Here is a 20,662-nt window from a genome sequence, read left to right on the forward strand (position 1 = left end):
TTATAATAAAAATACACAAAAATAAAAAATAATGATAAATAATAATAATAATAATATAATAATAATAAAACAAAAATAATAATAATAATAAAATAATAATAAAACAAAATAATAATAATAATAACAATAACACTGTAATAATAAAGTAATAATAATAATAAAGAAATACAAAAATGAAAAAAAAGATCAAGAGGAGAAACATGACTTACTGTAGACCTATGAATTATTATTATTATAATTATTAATATTTTAGCCCAGGCTCCAATGTGGGTCAGTGACCTGTCCGGTGGTCTGATCCTGTATATTTATATAAAAAAAAAAAAAAACCTAACCTAACCATTCTGAACTCGTAATCCAAAATCCAAATGCATCTGGTCCCAAGGATTGGATAAGGATTGTCAACCTGTAATAATAATAATAATAAAAATAATAAAATAATTATATATATTACAACAATTAATCAAATTAATAGCAAATGAATAAAACTAAAACTAATATAATAAAACTAATAATAATAGCAATATACATAAATAAATGCAAAAACGAAAAAATAAATGAAGAGCGACAAACGATATACAATACATAATGCATGTTGTGTTGTCAATAGTAAGAGAAACAATTGAGACCCTGCAATTGTGTATAAATGAGGCAGAAAGTCAGATCACCAACCTGGGACTCGGTCACAATTTTCGTGATGCCATATGGCAGCAGGGTCTACCATTAGACAACACATTACACTGGGGGAACAAAATTCAACTTTTGTCAGTTGCATACATTTTGAGACCTGTTTCTGGAAATTGAGTACTGATTTCAAATATGGCACCGGTTTTTTTATCGGTCTAGTTTTGTTATGTGAGTTACCTACCATTTACTACTATATATAGTTAGACTACCATATACTACTGCTAAAAATCTAAACCAGCACACAGAGAGGAATTACCAAACACGTAGAATTAATTTAATTACTTTTTATTTACCTTGACAAGCATATTTTGGATTCATCAGTTGCTTTTGTGAACTATGCCAGATTATTCAGGCACAAACTTATGCTTAATGGACTGTCTTGAATATCGCCTCAGTGCAGTCTCGCTGAATGCTCCAGCAATAGTCCGCCATCAGAATATCCCAGCGACCTTGATACCTGTCTTCCATGACTTTGATATCCTGGTGAAAGCATTCACCTTGCTCATCACCACGCCCCCAAGTTTGCCGAAACAGTTCAAGATGACTGTTCAGGAACTGCATCTTAATGCTTGCGTTGCAACCTCAACATATGGAAACTTTTCCATCAAAGATTCAACGAGCTTTTTATAGTCCTCTGATTTCTGTTTCAAGAAAGTTCTTTACAACAGAAACGAATGCCCCCATGCATTTCCTCAACATCAGTCATGGATTGAGTGAAGGCTTGGTCTTTAATCAGCGCCCTAATTTGAGGGCCGTCGAAAATACCTGCTTTGAGTTTTTCAGCGTTAAACCAGGAACACTTCACACAGATACTTAAAACAGTCACTGTCAGTATCGAGCGCTTTGACAAACTGTTTCATAACCAGCTTGATGTGAAGGCGGAAAATTTTTTCACGCTCCACTAGGTTCATAAATGATGTTCTTTTCCCCAACATTGAGGCTTTCCTAACTGGCCATTCCTTCTGAATCCAGTGTCTGTCTTTGGCTCTGCTGTCCCAGAGGCAGATAAAGCAAGGAAATTTTGTATACCCACCTTGCTGTGTCCTAGCAAAAAATTGACCATTTTTAGATCAACACAGATGATCCATTTGTGTTCTTCATAGAGTAGCTCCAAACCGTTTTGATGTGTTCATATTTTTCTTCAGGTGTTCTGAGTGTCATGGGTATTGGCGCCAAAGATGTTGCCTATATGTAATAAACACACTTCAGACCGCTAGAGCTATAAGAGGCGCGACTGGATCATAACCTGGAGCTCCCATCATGTGACTAATCCAGAAATATCACAACAGTAGGACGTGTCAAATTTAGAATCAAAGAACTGTAAGAGGTTCTTTTTTCTGCATAAAGAATGTTTCTTTGTGTCTATTTTCAGCAAGTTTTATCTTTTTAACCGTGAAGCCGCAACTTGGACAGCTTTTTAGACAGACCCAGATTTTAACTGTCGTTGAGTTCTGCTTACTAAATGTTTTGCGGTTCTGTTGATATGCCTGCAAAATCTGGAGTCACTATTTCTGTTAGTTGACTCCTCTGTGACCCCAGTGTCATATTCACTGTCAGATTCAACGAAGCAAGTTGAGTGAAGATAGGCTTTGGGAACATCATCTGAATGGGCACAGGCCTGATTGCTGAATCTAGACCTGATCTGTACAAACGAAGTTATTTTTAAATTGTGACCTCAAATCTACCAGAATCAAGTGTCAGAAATCATGCAACCGAAAGTGTGTTCTAGTGTTATGCTTCCAATCATTTCAATACTCAGTGATCATAAGTGAGGAAGCAGTTTGTTAATAGCATATCTGATGACTTTGCTGATAACTTTCTTTCACATTTGCACAAACAAGTGCTGGTGGTGTTGTAGCCAGGTTAGACTGTAACCACCAGGCTACCAGGTCAAGCTGTGAGGTGTTATGGTTGTTTTTCAATTCATATTTTCGGGCAGATATCTGTAACTTTCTTCATTCATTTCAACTCAATTACATGCACACACCATCTTACATACACAATGTGAAAAAAGAAAACAAAATAATTGTCCTTGAGGGCAAACACAAAGAAATTACACATTTCTTTGTACATGTACAGAGTTAACTGGCTCAGTGAGGAAGCAGGAGGAGGGTGCAGGTTGGGAGGAGCTGCTGGCCTCCATTGTTATGGTGATGCAGGGAGTGTATATATAAATGGCGATTGTGTTAAACTTCTGCCCCCCCAAGTCAAGCACAGTTGACTGCTCAGAAGACACGTATTACTGCTGTATTATATTATACTGTACCCAACACGACCTTGTTTCTGCCAGGGCAAATATAACTTGCGCAACATCTTGATCCCTGTCCACGATTAAAATCGACACAACATAAGAACAACATATTTTGTGGTTATTTTTATGTTTACAATGACACTTCTGGCTTCAATCCCAAGTGATGCACCTAAGGGAAGTTGTTCTTCAAATGTTTCAATATTAAGTGACTAACCAACAATTAATACCATTTGTCATGAACAATGTATAACTTACCTCTCACTATCATTAATAACATTAAGACCAATGACCCATTTGTCATGAACAATCTTGTGTTTCACATCGAGTATCTTTAAATGTGAAGTCCCAAGCCTGACAGCCATTCCTCTGCTTTCTTTGCTCTCCTGACCATCTCCTTCTATAGTCAATACTGCCATCAGTTTTTAATGAAGAAAAAATACTTAGGACTAATAATACTTAGTTATAATTTCTATGATATTAATATAAAGTAAAAAGCATCAGTGTGAATAAAGTAATAAAGTTATAAGACATCAGTGAGAATAAAGTATTAAAGTACCAGTGAGAATAAAGTAATAAAGCATCAGTGGGAATAAAGTATTAAAGTAATAAAGCATCAGTGAGAATAAAGTAATAAAGCATAGTGGAATAAAGAAATAAAGTACCAGTGAGAATAAAGTAATAAAGCATCAGTGGGAATAAAGTAATAAAGCATCAGTGGAATAGTATAAAGTAATAAAGCATCAGTGAGAATAAAGTAATAAAGCATCAGTGGGAATAAAGTAATAAAGTACCAGTGAGAATAAAGTAATAAAGCATCAGTGGGAATAAAGTAATAAAGTACCAGTGAGAATAAAGTAATAAAGCATCAGTGGAATAAAGTAATAAAGTATTAAAGTAATAGCATCATGAGAATAAAGTGATAGTAATAAAGCATCAGTGAGAATAAAGTAATAAAGTATTACAATAGTGAGAATAAAGTAATAAAGCATCAGTGAGAATAAAGTAAAAAGTAATAAAGCATCAGAGAATAAAGTAATAAAGCATCAGTGAGAATAAAGAAATAAAGCATCAATGAGAATAAAGTAATAAAGTATCAGTGAGAATAAAGTAATAAAGTAATAAAGCATCAGTGAGAATAAAGTAATAAATTATTAGTGAGAATAAAGTAATAAAGTATTAAAGAATAAAGTAATAAAGTAATAAAGCATCAATGAGAATAAAGTAATAAAGCATCAGTGAGAAAAGAAATAAAGTAATAAATTATTAGTGAGAATAAAGTAATAAAGTAATAAAGTATTAGCAAGAAAAAAGTAATAAAGTAATAAAGCATCAATGAGAATAAAGTAATAAAGCATCAGTGAGAATAAAGTAATAAGGCATCAGTGAGAATAAAGAAATAAAGTATAATTATTAGTGAGAATAAAGTAATAAAGCAATAAAGTATTAGCAAGAATAAAGTAATAAAGTAATAAAGCATCAATGAGAATAAAGTAATAAAGCATCAGTGAGAATAAAAATAAAGCATCAGAGAATAAAGTAATAATAAAATTATTAGTGAGAATAAAGTAATAAAGTAATAAAGCATCAGTAGTAATAAAGTAATAAAGTATTAGTGAGAATAAAGTAATAAACATCAGTGGAATAAAGTAATAAAGTATTAAAGTAATGAAGCATCAGTGAGAATAAAGTAATAAAGTATTAGAAGAATAAAGTAATAAAGCATCAGTGAGAATAAAGTAATAAAGCATCAGAGAATAAAGTAATAAAGTAATAAAGCATCAGTGAGAATAAAGTAATAAAGTAATAAAGCATCAGTGAGAATAAAGTAATAGTAATAGTGAGAATAAAGTAATAAAGTATTAAAGTAATAAAGCATCAGGAATAAAGTAATAAAGTAATGTATTAGCAAGAATAAAGTAATAAAGCATCAGTGAGAATAAAGTAATAAAGTATTAGTGAGAATAAAGTAATAAAGTAATAAAGCATCAGAGAATAAAGTAATAAAGTATTAGCAAGAATAAAGTAATAAAGTAATAAAGTATTAGTGAGAATAAAAGTAATAAAGCATCAGTGGGAATAAAGTAATAAAGTATTAAAGTAATAAAGCATCAGTGAGAATAAAGTAATAAAGTAATAAAGCATCAGTGAGAATAAAGTAATAAAGTATTAGCAAAGAATAAAGTAATAAAGTAATAAAGTATTAGTGAGAATAAAGTAATAAAGCATCAGTGGGAATAAAGCAAAAGTATTAAAGTAATAAAGCATCAGTGAGAATAAAGTAATAAAGTAATAAAGTAAAAAGCATCAGTGAGAATAAAGTAATAAAGCATCAGTGAGAATAAAGTAATAAAGTATTAGTGAGAATAAAGTAATAAAGTAATAAAGCATCAGTGAGAATAAAGTAATAAAGCATCAGTGAGAATAAATTAATAAAGTATTAGTGAGAATAAAGTAATAAAGTAATAAAGTATCAGCGAGAATAAAGTAATAAAGCATCAGTGAGAATAAAGTAATAAAGTATTAGTGAGAATAAAGTAATAAAGCATCAGTGGGAATAAAGTAATAAAGTATTAAAGTAATAAAGCATCAGTGAGAATAAATTAATAAAGTATTAAAGTATCAGCTAGAATAAAGTAACAAAGTACCAGTGAGAATAAAGTAAAAAGCATCAGTGAGAATAAAGTAATAAAGTAATAAAGTATTAGTGAGAATAAAGTAATAAAGTATTAAAGTAATAAAGCATCAGTGAGAATAAAGTAATAAAGTATTAGCAAGAATAAAGGATAAAGTAATAAAGATCAGAGAATAAAGTATTAAAGTATTAGTGAGAATAAAGTAATAAATTATTAGTGTGAGAATAAAGTAATAAAGTATACAATAGTGAGAATAAAGTAATAAAGCATCAGTGAGAATAAAGTAATAAAGCATCAGTGAGAATAAAGTAATAAAGTATCAGTGAGAATAGAGTAATAAATTATTAGTGAGAATAAAGTAATAAAGTATTACAATAGTGAGAATAAAGTAATAAAGCATCAGTGAGAATAAAGTAATAAAGTATCAGTGAGAATAAAGTAATAAAGTATCAGTGAGAATAAAGTAATAAAGTAATAAAGCATCAGTGAGAATAAAGTAATAAAGTATCAGTGAGAATAAAGTAATAAAGTATCAGTGAGAATAAAGTAATAAAGTAATAAAGCATCAGTGAGAATAAAGTAATAAAGTATCAGTGAGAATAAAGTAATAAAGCATCAGTGAGAATAAAGTAATAAAGTATCAGTGAGAATAAAGTAATAAAGTAATAAAGTATCAGTGAGAATAAAGTGAAGCATCAGTGAGAATAAAGTATCAGTGAGAATTAATAAAGTAATAAAGCATCAGTGAGAATAAAGTAATAAAGTAATAATTATTAGTGAGAATAAAGTAAAAGCATCAGTGAGAATAAAGTAATAAAGTAATAAATTATTAGTGAGAATAAAGTAATAAAGCATCAGTGAGAATAAAGTAATAAAGTAATAAAGTATTAGTGAGAATAAAGTAATGTATTAGTGAGAATAAAGTAATAAAGTATCAGTGAGAATAAAGTAAAAAGTAATAAAGTATTACAATAGTGAGAATAAAAGAAAAAAGCATCAGTGAGAATAAAGTAATAAAGTATCAGGAGAATAAAGAAATAAAGTAATAAATATTAGTGAGAATAGTAATAAAGTATCAGTGAGAATAAAGTAATAAAGTAAGATTACAATAGTGAGAATAAAGTAATAAAGCATCAGTGAGAAATAAAGTAAAAGTATCAGTGAGAATAAAGTAATAAAGTATTACAATAGGAGAATAAAGTAATAAAGTATACAATAGTGAGAATGTAATAAAGCATCAGTGAGAATAAAGTAACAAAGTAATAAAGCATCAGTGAGAATAAAGAAATAAAGTATCAGTGAGAATAAAGTAATAAAGTATCAGTGAGAATAAAGTAATAAAGTAATAAAGCATCAGTGAGAATAAAGTAATAAAGTACAAAGTATCAGTGAGAATAAAGTAATAAAGTATCAGTGAGAATAAAGTAATAAAGTAATAAAGCATCAGTGAGAATAAAGTAATAAAGTAATAAAGCATCAGTGAGAATAAAGTAATAAAGTAATAAAGTATTAGCAAGAATAAAGTAATAAAGTATCAGTGAGAATAAAGTAATAAAGTAATAAAGCATCAGTGAGAATAAAAGAAGATCAGTGAATAAAGAAATAAAGAATCAGGAGAATAAAGTAAAAAGTAATAAGCATCAGAGAATAAAGTAAAAAGTATTAGCAAGAATAAAGTAAAAAGTATCAGTGAGAATAAAGTAATAAAGTATTAAACATCAGTGAGAATAAAGTAATAAAGTACCAAAAAGAAAGTAATAAAGTATTAAAGCATCAGTGAGAATAAAGTAATAAAGTACCAGTAAGAATAAAGTAAAAGCATCAGTAGAAAAAAAGACAGTGAGAATAAAGTAATAAAGCATCAGTGAGAATAAAGTAATAAAGCATCAGTGAGAATAAAGAAATAAAGCATCAGTGAGAATAAAGTAATAAAGTGTAATAAAGCATTAGTGAAAATAAAGTAATAAAGTATCAGTGAGAATAAAGTAATAAAGTAATAAAGATTATAATAGTGAGAATAAAGTTAAGATCAGTAGAATAAAGTAATAAAGCATCAGTGAGAATAAAGTAATAAAGCATCAGGAGAATAAAGTAATAAAGCATCAGTGAGAATAAAGAAATAAAGTATCAGTGAGAATAAAGTAAAAAGTAATACAGTATTAGCAAGAATAAAGTAATAAAGTATCAGTGAGAATAAAGTAATAAAGTAATAAAGCATCAGTGAGAATAAAGTAATAAAGTATCAGTAGAATAAAGTGAATAAAAATAATGTGGAATAAAGTAATAAACTAGTGAGAATAAAGTAATAAAGCATCAGTGAGAATAAAGTAATGTATTAGTAGAATAGTAATAAAGTATCAGTGAGAATAAGTAAGTACATCAGTGAGAATAAAAGAAATAAAGTATCAGTGAGAATAAAGTAATAAGTGAGAATAAAGTAATAAAGTATTAGTGAGAATAAAGTAATAAAGCATCAGTGAAATAAAGAAATAAAGTATCAGTGAGAATAAAGAAATAAAGTATCAGTGAGAAAAAGTAATAAAGTAATAAAGCATCAGTGAGAATAAAGAAGAAGCATCAGTGAGAATAAAGTAATAATATCAGGAGAATAAAGTATTAATAAGGTATTAGAATAAAGTAATAAAAGTATCAGTGAGAATAAAGTAATCAGAGAATAAAGTAATAGAATAGATCAGTGAGAATAAAGTAATGATCAGTAGAAAAGTAATAAAGTACCAGTGAGAATAAAAGAATAAAGATGTGAGAATAAAGTAATAAAGTAATAAAGCATCAGTGAGAATAAAGCATTAGTGAGAATAAAGTAGTGGTCCTGTTAACTTGTTACTACACTGTTTGTAGCACTGCTAACCGAAAATTTAGTTAACCAAATCCATTATTTCAATGATATTGGGTAATTGGTTTCAGCTCACAGAAAAGTATATACAAAGTAAAGCCAAAATGCATAAAGTCAGAAACACTCCAAAATTCCCTAAATTGCTCTTAAATCACTATATACACAGTATTGTACATATACACGAACTCTTAAATCACTACTGTTATGTGATACAGGTGATTAATTTTATCTTTGTGCAAAATATATGACGTTTATATTCAAATTATTAGCTGCCTTGCAAGGATTTCAGCAATGCAAATTATATTCTCCTAACTTTAGACTGTGATATTATATAAATAAACACTAAAGCCTAAAAGAAAACACTAAACTTTTGTCTGGGAAGGCAAGGTAGGAAGGCAGAGGGAGCCACAAGTGTGGGAAGAGGTGGGGGGAGCAGGGGGAGGTGAGGTGACAGATAGTGTCTGTGAAGTAGAATTTTTTATTATGGTATGCTATAACGAACGTGGAATTGGTTCCAGAACCTCGTTGATATAGCATTCATTCAATAGGATTAATCCGCTCCAGGCCCCAAATACAACCACCTAACACTGAAAAAATTCTGTGGAAAATGTAAAAATACGGCCTTACCTAGTGTTATTCAGCATGCAGGTACCCCTAAACACTGCACATCACTATCACTTCCACTGGGAGTCTTGGCTAAGGTCCTCAAACAATTGTCTGGCCTTCTCACAAATTATAGCTTCACTAATGTTACCACCTGCCATTTCTTTCTCCCTTTATCCACACTAAGAGTAAATTTTCCCATCTTCTAATCACATTACACTTTGCTTTGCTAAGTCTAAAGATTTTGCCACTTGCACAGTTTTTAACTCCCTTTATTCTTCAAAATCGTATATATAGTCGATTAGCCATCCCATTTTCATCACTAAGTTTAAATGCTTCTTCCATTCTTGGCACTTTTCTTGTTTCAAGGGTTATTAGCTTTCTCACCGCTTGGACGACTCATTGTTACAATGTATACTTGTATAACAAAATAGTTATACAAATAACGCAATTTCCACATCAAGACGAAATTTCAACAAAACAGTGGTGCACTGCTACACAATGACAAAGATGGCCGACGCCTTGTTGTGGGTCGCGTCAACAATATTCATGCTCCAGGCTAAATAGTCCAGATTCATCCGCTGTCGTTGTAGGAGTTATGTCAGTTATAGCATTCTCAATTTTATATAAAACCGTTAGTTATAGGAATATTCTAGTATCCGTTCAAGTAGCATACCCCACTGTACTGTACTTGAGATTTTTGTTTTTAGCTCATAAAATTCATAGAATATCAAGCTAGAATATAATTTATATTGCTGGAATTCTTATAAGATAGTGATTAATTTGAATATAACAAGCTAAAATGTGCATTAGATATACAAATTTTAGATCTAATTTAAGAATTTTATTAGGGGGACAAAATTTTATTCTTGTGCAAAATATATAGACGTTTATATTCAAATTATTCCGCTGCCTTGCAAGGGAAATTAGATTCTTAACTTTAGTCTGAGATATTATTTACAGTATTATTAAACCTGTAAGCCTAGTGCTTTTTCCCCAAACGCCGGGAAGGTGGGGGGAGAGGTGTAATGGCCCTGTCTCATCAACAGAAGTATTATATAAATGGGTTAATTACATTTGATTATATAATTGATTCACCCCCTGTAACTTCACTGGCTATGAGGGTGACATGTTCAATGCAACGTGATAAGGTGCCTACGGGAAGCTCGTCATACTATGCTGAGTAAAGGCATAAAGTAGCCGGCTCCAGGCCACCTAAAGCGGCAGTAGCTTGATATCCTTGACTAGAGAAGACGTTATTTGAGAGCCGAGGTGGATGGCTCCGCTTTCCTCGAGGGAGGACGCACGCGTCTATTCCGCTTTTCTTCGATGGGTCACTATCAAAGTCCTCACAAACTAATGAACAGACGCTGATTCACATCTATTTACATAGAGTCCGCCCCTTCTCACCACACTCATAAATAGTGGAACTTACAGTTGATCTACACTCAGATTATACAAATAATACTTTTTAATATAAGAGAAAACTTCAATTGAGTTTTCAAGTATTACAGCCCAATATATATAGGAACCAACCTGGTTAACATTGGAATTAACCAGCCGGTTCAGGGAGGGAGGGAGGGAGGGAGGGTGACATGACATAACAGTTGGCGCCTGTGGTGTGAAGTATTTAATTGTTAATTTATGTCTTAGATTGAGTTTTGTGCTTATAAAATTTAATAGAAGTACCGGGAATTTAATTTGCATTGATGGAATTCTTATGAGATAGTGATTTAAATGTAAATATAGAAGAGATCACTGAATTGACTGAGCACCTCCTCGTATCAGCTGATGTTCAAAACAAAATGTGATTGTGAAAGATTTCATTAATTAAATTTTTGTTAACTCGAATTGAACTTATAGAAGGTAATTGTTAACCGAGGACAACTGTTATGAAATAAGGTAATAAATCATGAGAATAAAGTAATAAAAGAATTAAAAGCATCAGAGAATAAAGTAATAGTATAAAGCATCAGTGAGAATAAAGTAATAAAGTACCGTCAGCAGAGGCGGGAAAAATATGAAGTACCGGTAGTTCGCAGTCATATTTCCCGCCTCTACTGACGGCCATGTAATATTTCAATGTGATTCTGATCTTTTAAAATGTTGCTTTATGCATAATGTACTATTACTGATATGTAATTTGTCTTAGTTTGCCTTAATGTGGGTATTATTAAATGCATCCTCCAAAAGCGTGAATTTGCTACCTGATTTTATCAGTTAATTCACGTATAATACTTCCGATAAACTTCCTACGCGCTCCTGTTTGAAATAATGAAGGTAATACTGTATGTATCTTTATATTATTTAGCTAAATATCTTTCTCGTCAGAAATGGTCAATATGAATAAATTCATTTAGAAATACGTCATTACTCAGGACAAAATTGGACAGGTTTGCAACAGCCAATCATCTGTAACTCTTGAGGAGGGGGCTTTTTTCTCAGCTGGGAAAAAATGCTGAGACAGCAACCAGTAAAGCCACTGCTTGAAATAATTTGGTGGATCTTGAACATTTTACCTAAACCTTGAAAGCTTGATAAAATTTTTTGAAAAACCCCCTCTCTAAGTTTTTTATATCTCCCCATTTAGCTGGTCAAAAGTGCAGTAATTTTTTTTTTTTGCCCCAAATTACCAACTGGCCATATTATTATGAGCACTAAAACTCAGTAACCCTAGGATTGACCTCACCTTCCCCATGAGGCTGGAATACTTCTTGTGTTATTCTAGTTGTCAAGATAAAGATCATGTGACATGGAGAGGATTAATTTATATTGTTTCAGACATGTAGCTCAGAGTGATCTCACCAATGTGGCATGTAAAGTATGATGACCAGGCACGGGTCAGAATACCTTGGATCAGATGTGGAGCCTGGTACGGAGTCTTCTGGCAGGAGCAGCTGGTGTTGGTCCAGCAACAGGGTGTGTGAAATGGCCAAAGACTTTGTTCCAAATTTGCTGGAGCAGTGGGCATGGAAAGCGTTCAATTCGGGCCTTCTAGATTGCCAGTGAAAAGTCTATTGTTGACAGAATAATGAAAGCTGGGCCAAAGTTTCAGATATCGTCCACAAGAGGGTCACTGCTCTCACTGAGGTGGATAAGGTGACCCCTCAGCTAGACAAGCTGTTTGACATAGCCAAGTGTCGCTGTCCCATCAAGACCCGTGAAGATTCAAAATGTGAGGGTTGCTCAAGGCAGGCCCACATACAGTGTAACTGTACCAAGAATATGAAGATTCCTTAGCTGGCCTTCATGAAAGCTCAGCAGGAGAAGGTGGGCGAGTCCATAATGCATATTAGGGGTAATGACGTGACTCATAACCAATGCCTCTCAAGAGGAAGCTAGTACAAGAGGAGAGAGCAGACCAGTGGGAGAAGCATCAGAGGGAGGAGGAGGAGGAGGTGCAAATGAGTGCTGACCTAGCTAGCTATATGGAAGAATCGTGTGGAGGAGTCAGTGGAAGAAACAGGGAGCTCTGTCTGTGACCAAGTGGAGGACAATCTCATCGAGCAAAATCTTGCCTTAACCTGCTCAAGATCAACAACAGGGCCTGGCGAGTATCAGTCACGGGGTATCTTGCAGAGCTACAACGTTTGCCATGTCTGCTGTAATTGATGCTGGGGTAATCACCAAGGCGCAGAGTAGGCTGGTAAAATATGGGATGAAGATGCAACAAGCAAAGGACAGGATGAAGAGGGAGCTCAAGCTGGAGACAGACAATAAGATCAGTGAGAGTGGCAAAAGCATTTTCTTTGATGGTAAAGAGGACATAACAAAGATGCTGCTGAAGGCTGAGAGTACTAACAAGTTGTACCCCTGAACTCAGAAGGTAGAGCACTACTCTCTGTTCAGAGCCAAGGGGTGATTATCTTTTTCCCTTCACCCCTTATCCCTGCACAAAGGAGACACTTCCTGCAGCACTGGGTGGGCTCCACTAATGTCAACACTGGGTGGTGGAGTGGTGTGATCCAGTATGGGGAAAGGAAGATAACTTGACTAATCTGTTACTTGCATACAAACAAGCTGCCCTTGAGGCACCTGATCCAGATTTAGGATGGCAAGACAATGTCTGACCACACCTTCTCAGGGCCTTTGGTCAAGGCTCTAACAGACATTACCAAGTTGTTCAATCAACAGGGACTTCCAACCTATTATGGTTACAGGATGGTTGCAGCTATCTGCAGTGGCCACCTGCCTGATGACCTGGCTCAACTAAAGATATGGCCTCTCAGCCATGCCAGGTGCTTGACAAGAGCCAACCGTTTTCTGAGATATTATGTCTCGGAGTACGAGTTCAGAAATCCGAGTTCAGAGGAAGAGAGACAAGAAATCTTGAAATGATTGTTGAATTTATAGATGGAGTGTATTACCTATGGTGGTTTGAGGCCAAATTAGCACAGTTGGGTTGAGGGTCCTAGGCACATCCACAAACACAGCTTAGGCACTATGCTGCAGAAGGAGATAATCCCTGCTGTCCTGCCCTATGTTCAGTCAAGTGCCTGGTACCCATACAGTGAGATACAGACTTTGCTCTGCAGTGCTGACAAAAGAGGAGCAGAAGTTTGGGGTAAGAACAGACCTGCAGCTGAGAGGAAACAAGCAGGTGAGAGGAAGAGAGAGGTACCAACCTTCAACCCTGAGTCCAGCTGCCTTTGTGTCCTGATCACCAGGGAGAAGGTCTATGAGCCACCTACTCCCTCTCCCCAATACATGTCACAGAGTTCCTGGTTCAATGTTTCCTGCCTTTCTCACTCATTTTATAATAACAGTCATTCATGATAAATGTTGTTTGCTTGTTATTCATTAATTTATAAAGATATGTTACTGTACTAAGCTGAGCTTATTACTAACTGTACCCTACTTATACAATACTGTATACTGTATATCTCAAAGGTCAAAAATAGCGTCATCAAGAGTGCATCTCCAGATATGCAATGGTATCAAATTAATTTCTCTAACACAATTAGAGCAGATGTTATGAATAAAAATTTAAAAAATTTTGTTTTTATAGGTCATAAATATATTTGCTCCCTAGCTTTATCTTTATTCAGGCCGAGGGACCCACTAATACCCCACCCTCACTCTGGATGACCTAACACTGCACGAGACCAATAATCTCTCACCCCACCTCCACCTAACATTGATCAGGTCAGGTTGAAGTAACATGTCCACTAATCCCCTACCACACCTCCTTCACATTTTTTTTTTTTAAAGAATTAAGTCCCCATCATTATTATTGTGCTTTTGTGACTGTGTGGTAGGCAGTGTAATTCTGAAAATGTCTGGCAAGCATTTTGCTCACCATCTTTAAGGTCAGGACCAGGCTACACCTCTAGTCCCCGTTCTTCACTCCCCAAATTCTGTGTGGGGCTCGGGTTTATGTCTCCACTTCACCTTAACCCCAAGGCTTTGGGTTACATCACATGACTTTTGATCTTTCAGGGGCCTGTTTAATTAAAAAGGGCAGGCCTGGCTAGATTATGTTGCCAAGTAGGTATTTATCTTTCACTCCTCACATATGAGAGTCTCCCAGTCTCTTCTCAGTAGATTTTCAGTTTTTGTGTTATAGGCATCTCACCCTTGGTCTTGACTCACTTCACCTGATGTTTCTACCCCCCAACCTCCTAACACAGGAATAGTATTGTTAATAGTGTAAATATTAATAACATAGTAAAACAAGTGTCCTGTACCTCATACCGCCTACAAATTAGTGCTGTTTACCTCGTACTATTGTGTCATAAATATGCCTCTTCACGAACATCCTACGTCTTCCTACCCCATGTTCCCAACCTGTGGTAAGGACATATATTTACTTCCTGTTTATATCATTCATGGCCAGTTTGTAAGACTAGAATTGCTTTTTATTTGTTTATTTAATGTTCCTGAATATGCCTGCGTGAGGAGGGGGTTGGCGACTAAAGGCCAAAGCTCAGTTAGAAGTCCCACCAGCCGTGGGGACATGTGATTACGACCAGACTTCTTCTTAAGGATGAAAGGAGTGTTGTTTAATTGTATTTCTAGAACTGATATCATTACTTCTATCAGTGCGGATCTGTGCAGCATCTCTGAATGGGGAGATACAACTTGGTTAAGTTCAATAGTAATAAAACTCAATATTTACCAATTACACTTTGTAAATTACACGATCTCCCACCAATTACATTTCAGGACGCTATCATCCTGACAAATTCTAAAATAAATATGTTAGGCCTCACCATTTCCTCCAATATGACCTGGAAATCACACATCCTTAATATTGCTAGCTGCCTTCAAAAGTAGAGTGCTGTACAGATACTGTAGCTTCACTTCTCTGAGCAGTTGCCAAAAGTGTTATAAGGATTCATTAGTCCCTACTTGGTCTGCTCTCATATCTGGGGTGGCTCTTCTTCTGTCCAACTGTTAGATAGGGTGGAATCAAAGGCATTTACGTCTTATTTTCTCCTCCTTTCGTCGACAACCTCTCTTCCCTTTCTCTTCGCCGCAATGATGTTTGTTCACTCTCTCTCTTTACTGGTACTTTAACGGGCAATGTTCAGTGGATTTGGCATCCTGTGTACCTCCGCAAGGACATGGGCTCGTAACACGTCTTGCTACGGTGCCCGCCATTTCTCTGCGGATGTTGGTCACACAAGAACAACCCGCTATAGTACCTCCTTCTTTCCTCACACAATCAACTGTGGAATACTCTGCCTTCTTCTGTGTTTCCAACTTTACAGTCTGTCTCACTTTAAAAGCTGGTTTCCGGCATCTTTGTGGTATAGATTAACGCAATATAACCTTTTGTTCTCTATTTTTAGTTTCATTGTTCTTTTTTTTTCTTTTCTTTTTTTGCCCCCAGGCGCCGTAGGGGTCGTTTGACCTGTGCCTGTGTAATTCCGTAAAAAAGAAAAAGAAAAAAAAAGAAAAAAAAAAAAGGTGTCCGACTGGCCAGGAACCTATCCCAATGAACCCTGTTATAATGAACCAGATTTAAGGATATTTCGACCAGTGATGGAGATAGTTTTCAGGAATCTAACCCCATCATAAATAGGTTTACCTGTACTTCCCTGTGCATGACCAGTCCATTAAGAGGGTGGTAAAGTAAGGGACCAGGGCGGCCACCTCTGTTTATACCTATGGAGAGGAGGAGCGAGGTTCATCATGGTGGGTGTGGCTCCTGTAAGAAAATTTCTGCCATCAATTCCAAGAAGGATCTGACAAAGCTTTACATGAACTAAAAAGTAGTGTAATTGCTTAAGCTGTAAAATTTATTGATTTTCATTTTGTAAATCTCTTGTCAGCTATTATTGTACGGTACTTATCAAGTATTTCTGCTACAAGATTTTGTAAATGTAAATGGATATCACACACATAACAAATTATTAGGACTAATAAAATTTTCACCAAAGTTGCATTTACTTCATTAGAGCGACTAACAAAAACTATGAGCAAAGGTCATTTTATATGGCCAAATGGTGATTTCAGGTGATAAAAGATGAACTGCAATTTTGACCAGCTAAATGAGGGGATATAAAAAAAGCTTATTTAGAGAAAATTGTTGCCTTACAAAGGCCAAAGATACTGGCCCCCCCAACATCCTAAGTCCAACTGTCATTGTGATGATACACCCTAAGCAGTGTTGTGTTTTAACCTAACCTAACCTAAGGAGTTAAAACGACTGATTTATGAACAGGATGCAAGAACATAACCCATTCCTAACTTTGGGACTACCAATAATAATAATACTGTAATAATAATAATAATAATAATGATATTAATAACAATAAAGATGATGATAAAAGTACTACTAATAATAATCAGTAAACCCCTGTTATTCGTGAGGGTCAGGTTACAAGGAATGGAGCTTAATTGGCAAACTGCAAATAACAACTTATATGTACTACCTTAGTGCACTAATGTACCTATACTGTACTGTCACCAATACTACTCTCCTTCATGTATAATAGTTTGGAGCGTGATGAAGTGTACTGTACAATAGGATGAAATCTGGTTACTGAAGCATAGGGAGATCATCAGGATCACTGTTGGAAGAGGGTGATGCCGGGAGGCGGGTGGTGAGGTGGTGCGTGGCCAGGAGGCGGGTGGTGAGGTGGTGCAGGACCAAGAGGCGGGTGGTGAGGTGGTGCAGGACCAAGAGGCGGGTGGTGAGGTGGTGCAGGACCAGGAGGCGGGTGGTGAGGTGGTGCAGGGCCAGGAAGCGGGTGGTGAGGAGGTGGCTGGCTGAGGGGGAGGGAGGGTGGTGGAGCAGTAGCAGCAGTTAACCAAGTAGGTGAGGGAGATGAATCAACTGGGTGAGTAGCTGGTTCTTTCTTGAAAACCTCATGATTGGTAGTTGTTTCCTCTTGGTTTTAAGGTCTCTAAATGTTTCACTCCACTAGCATTACTGACACTAGGCAGTCATTTAGGGGCCATTTCACACAGAAACACTAAAGTTTTGAGAGTACAACACAAGAGATGCTGCATCACAGGCAATGGTTGAGCACAAACAAAGGAAGAGGAGTGAGAGATGCTGAGGGTGTGTGGGGGGTGACTCGTTGTGCTGCAGGATAAGGCTCGTAAGCTGGCATTTGCTTACTATGCACGGTCAAATTGCAAACCCGTGAATAAAAAGTGCTTTCTGTATAATGTAATGTAATGTAATATAATATAATATAATATAATATAATACAGTCTCTCCTTGACTTACGACATATTCGACTTACTACCTGGTCGCCGGACGGAACCCCATCGTAAGTCGAGGAGAGACTGTATAATATAATATAATAGCAATATCAATAATAAGAACAATCACATTAATAATAACAACAGTTTTTAAACAATACTAACAACCATCTCTGAAGGAGCCTCAGCTAAAACATTGGTACTCACAGTTTCATCAGAGGAGCATCAGTTAAAACATTGGTACTCACAGTTTCATCAGAGGAGCAACAGTTAAAACATTGGTACTCACAGTTTCATCAGAGGAGCAACAGTTAAAACATTGGTACTACAGTTTCATCAGAGGAGCACCAGTTAAAACATTGGTACTGGCAGTTTCATCAGAGACCAACAGTTAAAACATTCGTACCACAGTTTCATCAGAGGGGCAACAGTTAAAACATTGGTACTCACAGTTTCATCAGAGGAGCATCAGTTAAAACATTGGTACTCACAGTTTCATCAGAGGACCAACAGTTAAAACATTGGTACTCACAGTTTCATCAGAGGAGCATCAGTTAAAACATTGGTACTCACAGTTTCATCAGAGGAGCATCAGTTAAAACATTGGTACTCACAGTTTCATCAGAGGAGCATCAGTTAAAACATTGGTACTCACAGTTTCATCAGGGTCATGAAGTCCTTTAAGTTGTGACTGTAAGGTCAGTAATTTTTGAGCAATGAATTTCTCCATCATCCTTCTTTGTGAATTCAATTGCTGTACGTGCCTAATGCCACTCTGTGAAAATAATAGTAATATATTAAATCCCAAGTGAAATAAGTTTCTATATATTCATATGACAAGCAAACACCAAGTGTAAGAAAAAGGTTCACAAACTTGTGCAGAAAATGTTGCTTCACAATGTACCACTTCAAAGGTAGGGCGACTGTGTGTAATAAATATATTTGGTGAAGATTGTACATAAGCCATCCTGTTGTTGACACATACACACAAACACACACACATACACACCATGTGTGGCATACCATCCGCCTCGCTCACCCACCAGAGACACTCTTATCAATCATCTCATTACCACCTCAGAGTTAGGTACCCATGTGCCAAGTTAGTATTATGTGGGGATTATTATGAAATTGACACCACTGACATCCAGGACCAGCTGTCACTATCACAAGTTGTGAACTTTCCCACACACTTAGGGGACCAGTACCAACCACCTCAACCAATGCCTCCTATCGGGTGTAGCACACACTTATCAGTGCTCTGGTCCCCAGCTGCCACTCCCACTCAAGTACAGAGACCCTACATCAAGACCTACAGGCCGATTACTGACTCTGCAGTGTGCCTCTTCGGGCAGTGGATAGTTCACCATCCCTGGACTGAAGTACTTAGTGTGGATGGCGAGGAAACCAAATGGATAATACCAACACACCACCATGGAAGCTCACACCACTTCTTCCCGAGAAGTTCGTCAGATCTCACCCAGCTGACTTGCCCTGGATCACACCTCGGATCAAGACTTATGAAACAGAGAGACAGAGTCTTTTATCTCAATCGACCCACATCCGCTACAGGTCCCTTCGCAGCTTGAGTCATCCATGAAATACGCACTGCAAAAGTCTCTACTACCCAACAAATTGCAACACAAGCAGACCAACATCAGTCAATGGTATGGTAAGCTTAAAGAACTCTGTGAACTAAACAATAAGACACCCCCCTCCTTCCTTAGCCATCTCTAATGGTGGCGCAGCTGAGCAATCAAACAACCATTTCACTATATGCCAGATGCTCCCCAGCTTGACCTAACCACTCTCCTGCTTACCTACCAGCCCCCTTCCCACTGACATAGTAGAAGAATTTGAAGTAGCAAACGTCTGGACAAACTAAAGTTAAAAGCCTCTACCACCCCCATTGACTTACCAATGAAACTCTTCAAGGATTACGCCCCAGAGCTTGCTAAACCCTCTGCTCATCATCAATGCTTCCCTCAGTCAAGCCAGATGCCCAGCTGACTGGAAGACTTCATATGTGTCACCAGTGCCCAAATCACCAGCCACAATCCGTAAATCAGCTTCGACCTATGCAATCACCCCAATACCCAGCTTAATCTGTGAAAGTTTTGTGTTTGACTGGGCTTATGCTGATATTGCAGGAGCCATAGATCCTCAGCAATTTGGTAATATGAAAACTTCCTCTACCACTCACTGTCTTGTCAGCTTTCTCAACTACATACAGTCAGGTCTGCTACTTGCGATAGTTGTGTTCTTGTAAAACCTCGCGTTGTAGAAATTCGGCATAATAGAAATAACAGGGCTTATGGAGAAAATAGGGTTAGGTGCAGATTACTCGAAATCAAAAAAAAATTTAGTAGTTAGCCTAACACAAAGGATAGCACAGTCTGAATAAATGTTACATTCATATCTAATAATGAAATCATACAGTAAATGTTACACTTTACCTTGAAAAAATATGAATATAACTTGATGGGGGAGAAGGGTGAGGTTGAGGAGTCATGCAGACAGGAGTTGAGAGTTGTCATCGCCATCATCAGTATCATTGTCTCTAATGGTGCGTAAAGTAGACTCCTTTATTCCCGTTGCACGCACAATATCACATGTACTTTCCTTACGTTCAAAGCGGCTGTAACATCAAGCTACTCTTCAAGTGTTATAGCCTTTCTTTTACAGTCACCACGAATGTGATCACCAGAATGCTTCTTGGAGATATTCTTCTTTCTGATTAATACCACAAAATTGGAGAAATAGTAAGCAAAATTCACTGAGGGAGCTTCAAAACAACCCACGTGTTTCAACTGATGAGTGTGATGGAAACAGAAACGCGGATTGTAAATGTGATTTTTCTCTTTGCTTAAATTTTACAATTTACATAGTACAATACATAAATATTACATAAATTATTTCTGCAATTATTCACCAACAAAACACATGAATCAATTGAACCTGTGATGTCGAATGTGAACT

The 20,662-nt window shown here is 35.8% G+C and overlaps 1 protein-coding gene across 1 annotated transcript in view; it reads right to left on the reverse strand.

Moving 5' to 3' along the window:
- Nucleotides 1-3,028: 3,028 nt before the first annotated feature.
- Nucleotides 3,029-20,662, reverse strand: part of LOC121864091 — a 77,966-nt gene continuing 60,332 nt past the window's right edge. The window contains exons 7-8 of the mRNA XM_042362999.1: nt 18,339-18,458; nt 3,029-3,357 (exon numbers count right to left, since the gene is read on the reverse strand). Of these exons, the coding sequence (XP_042218933.1) occupies nt 3,187-3,357; nt 18,339-18,458 (291 nt within the window). The 3' untranslated portion in view covers nt 3,029-3,186. The remainder of the gene's footprint in view (nt 3,358-18,338; nt 18,459-20,662) is intronic.

Source organism: Homarus americanus, unplaced genomic scaffold, assembly GCF_018991925.1.
Source record: "Homarus americanus isolate GMGI-L3 unplaced genomic scaffold, GMGI_Hamer_2.0 scaffold40135, whole genome shotgun sequence".
Lineage (NCBI taxonomy): Eukaryota > Metazoa > Arthropoda > Malacostraca > Decapoda > Nephropidae > Homarus > Homarus americanus.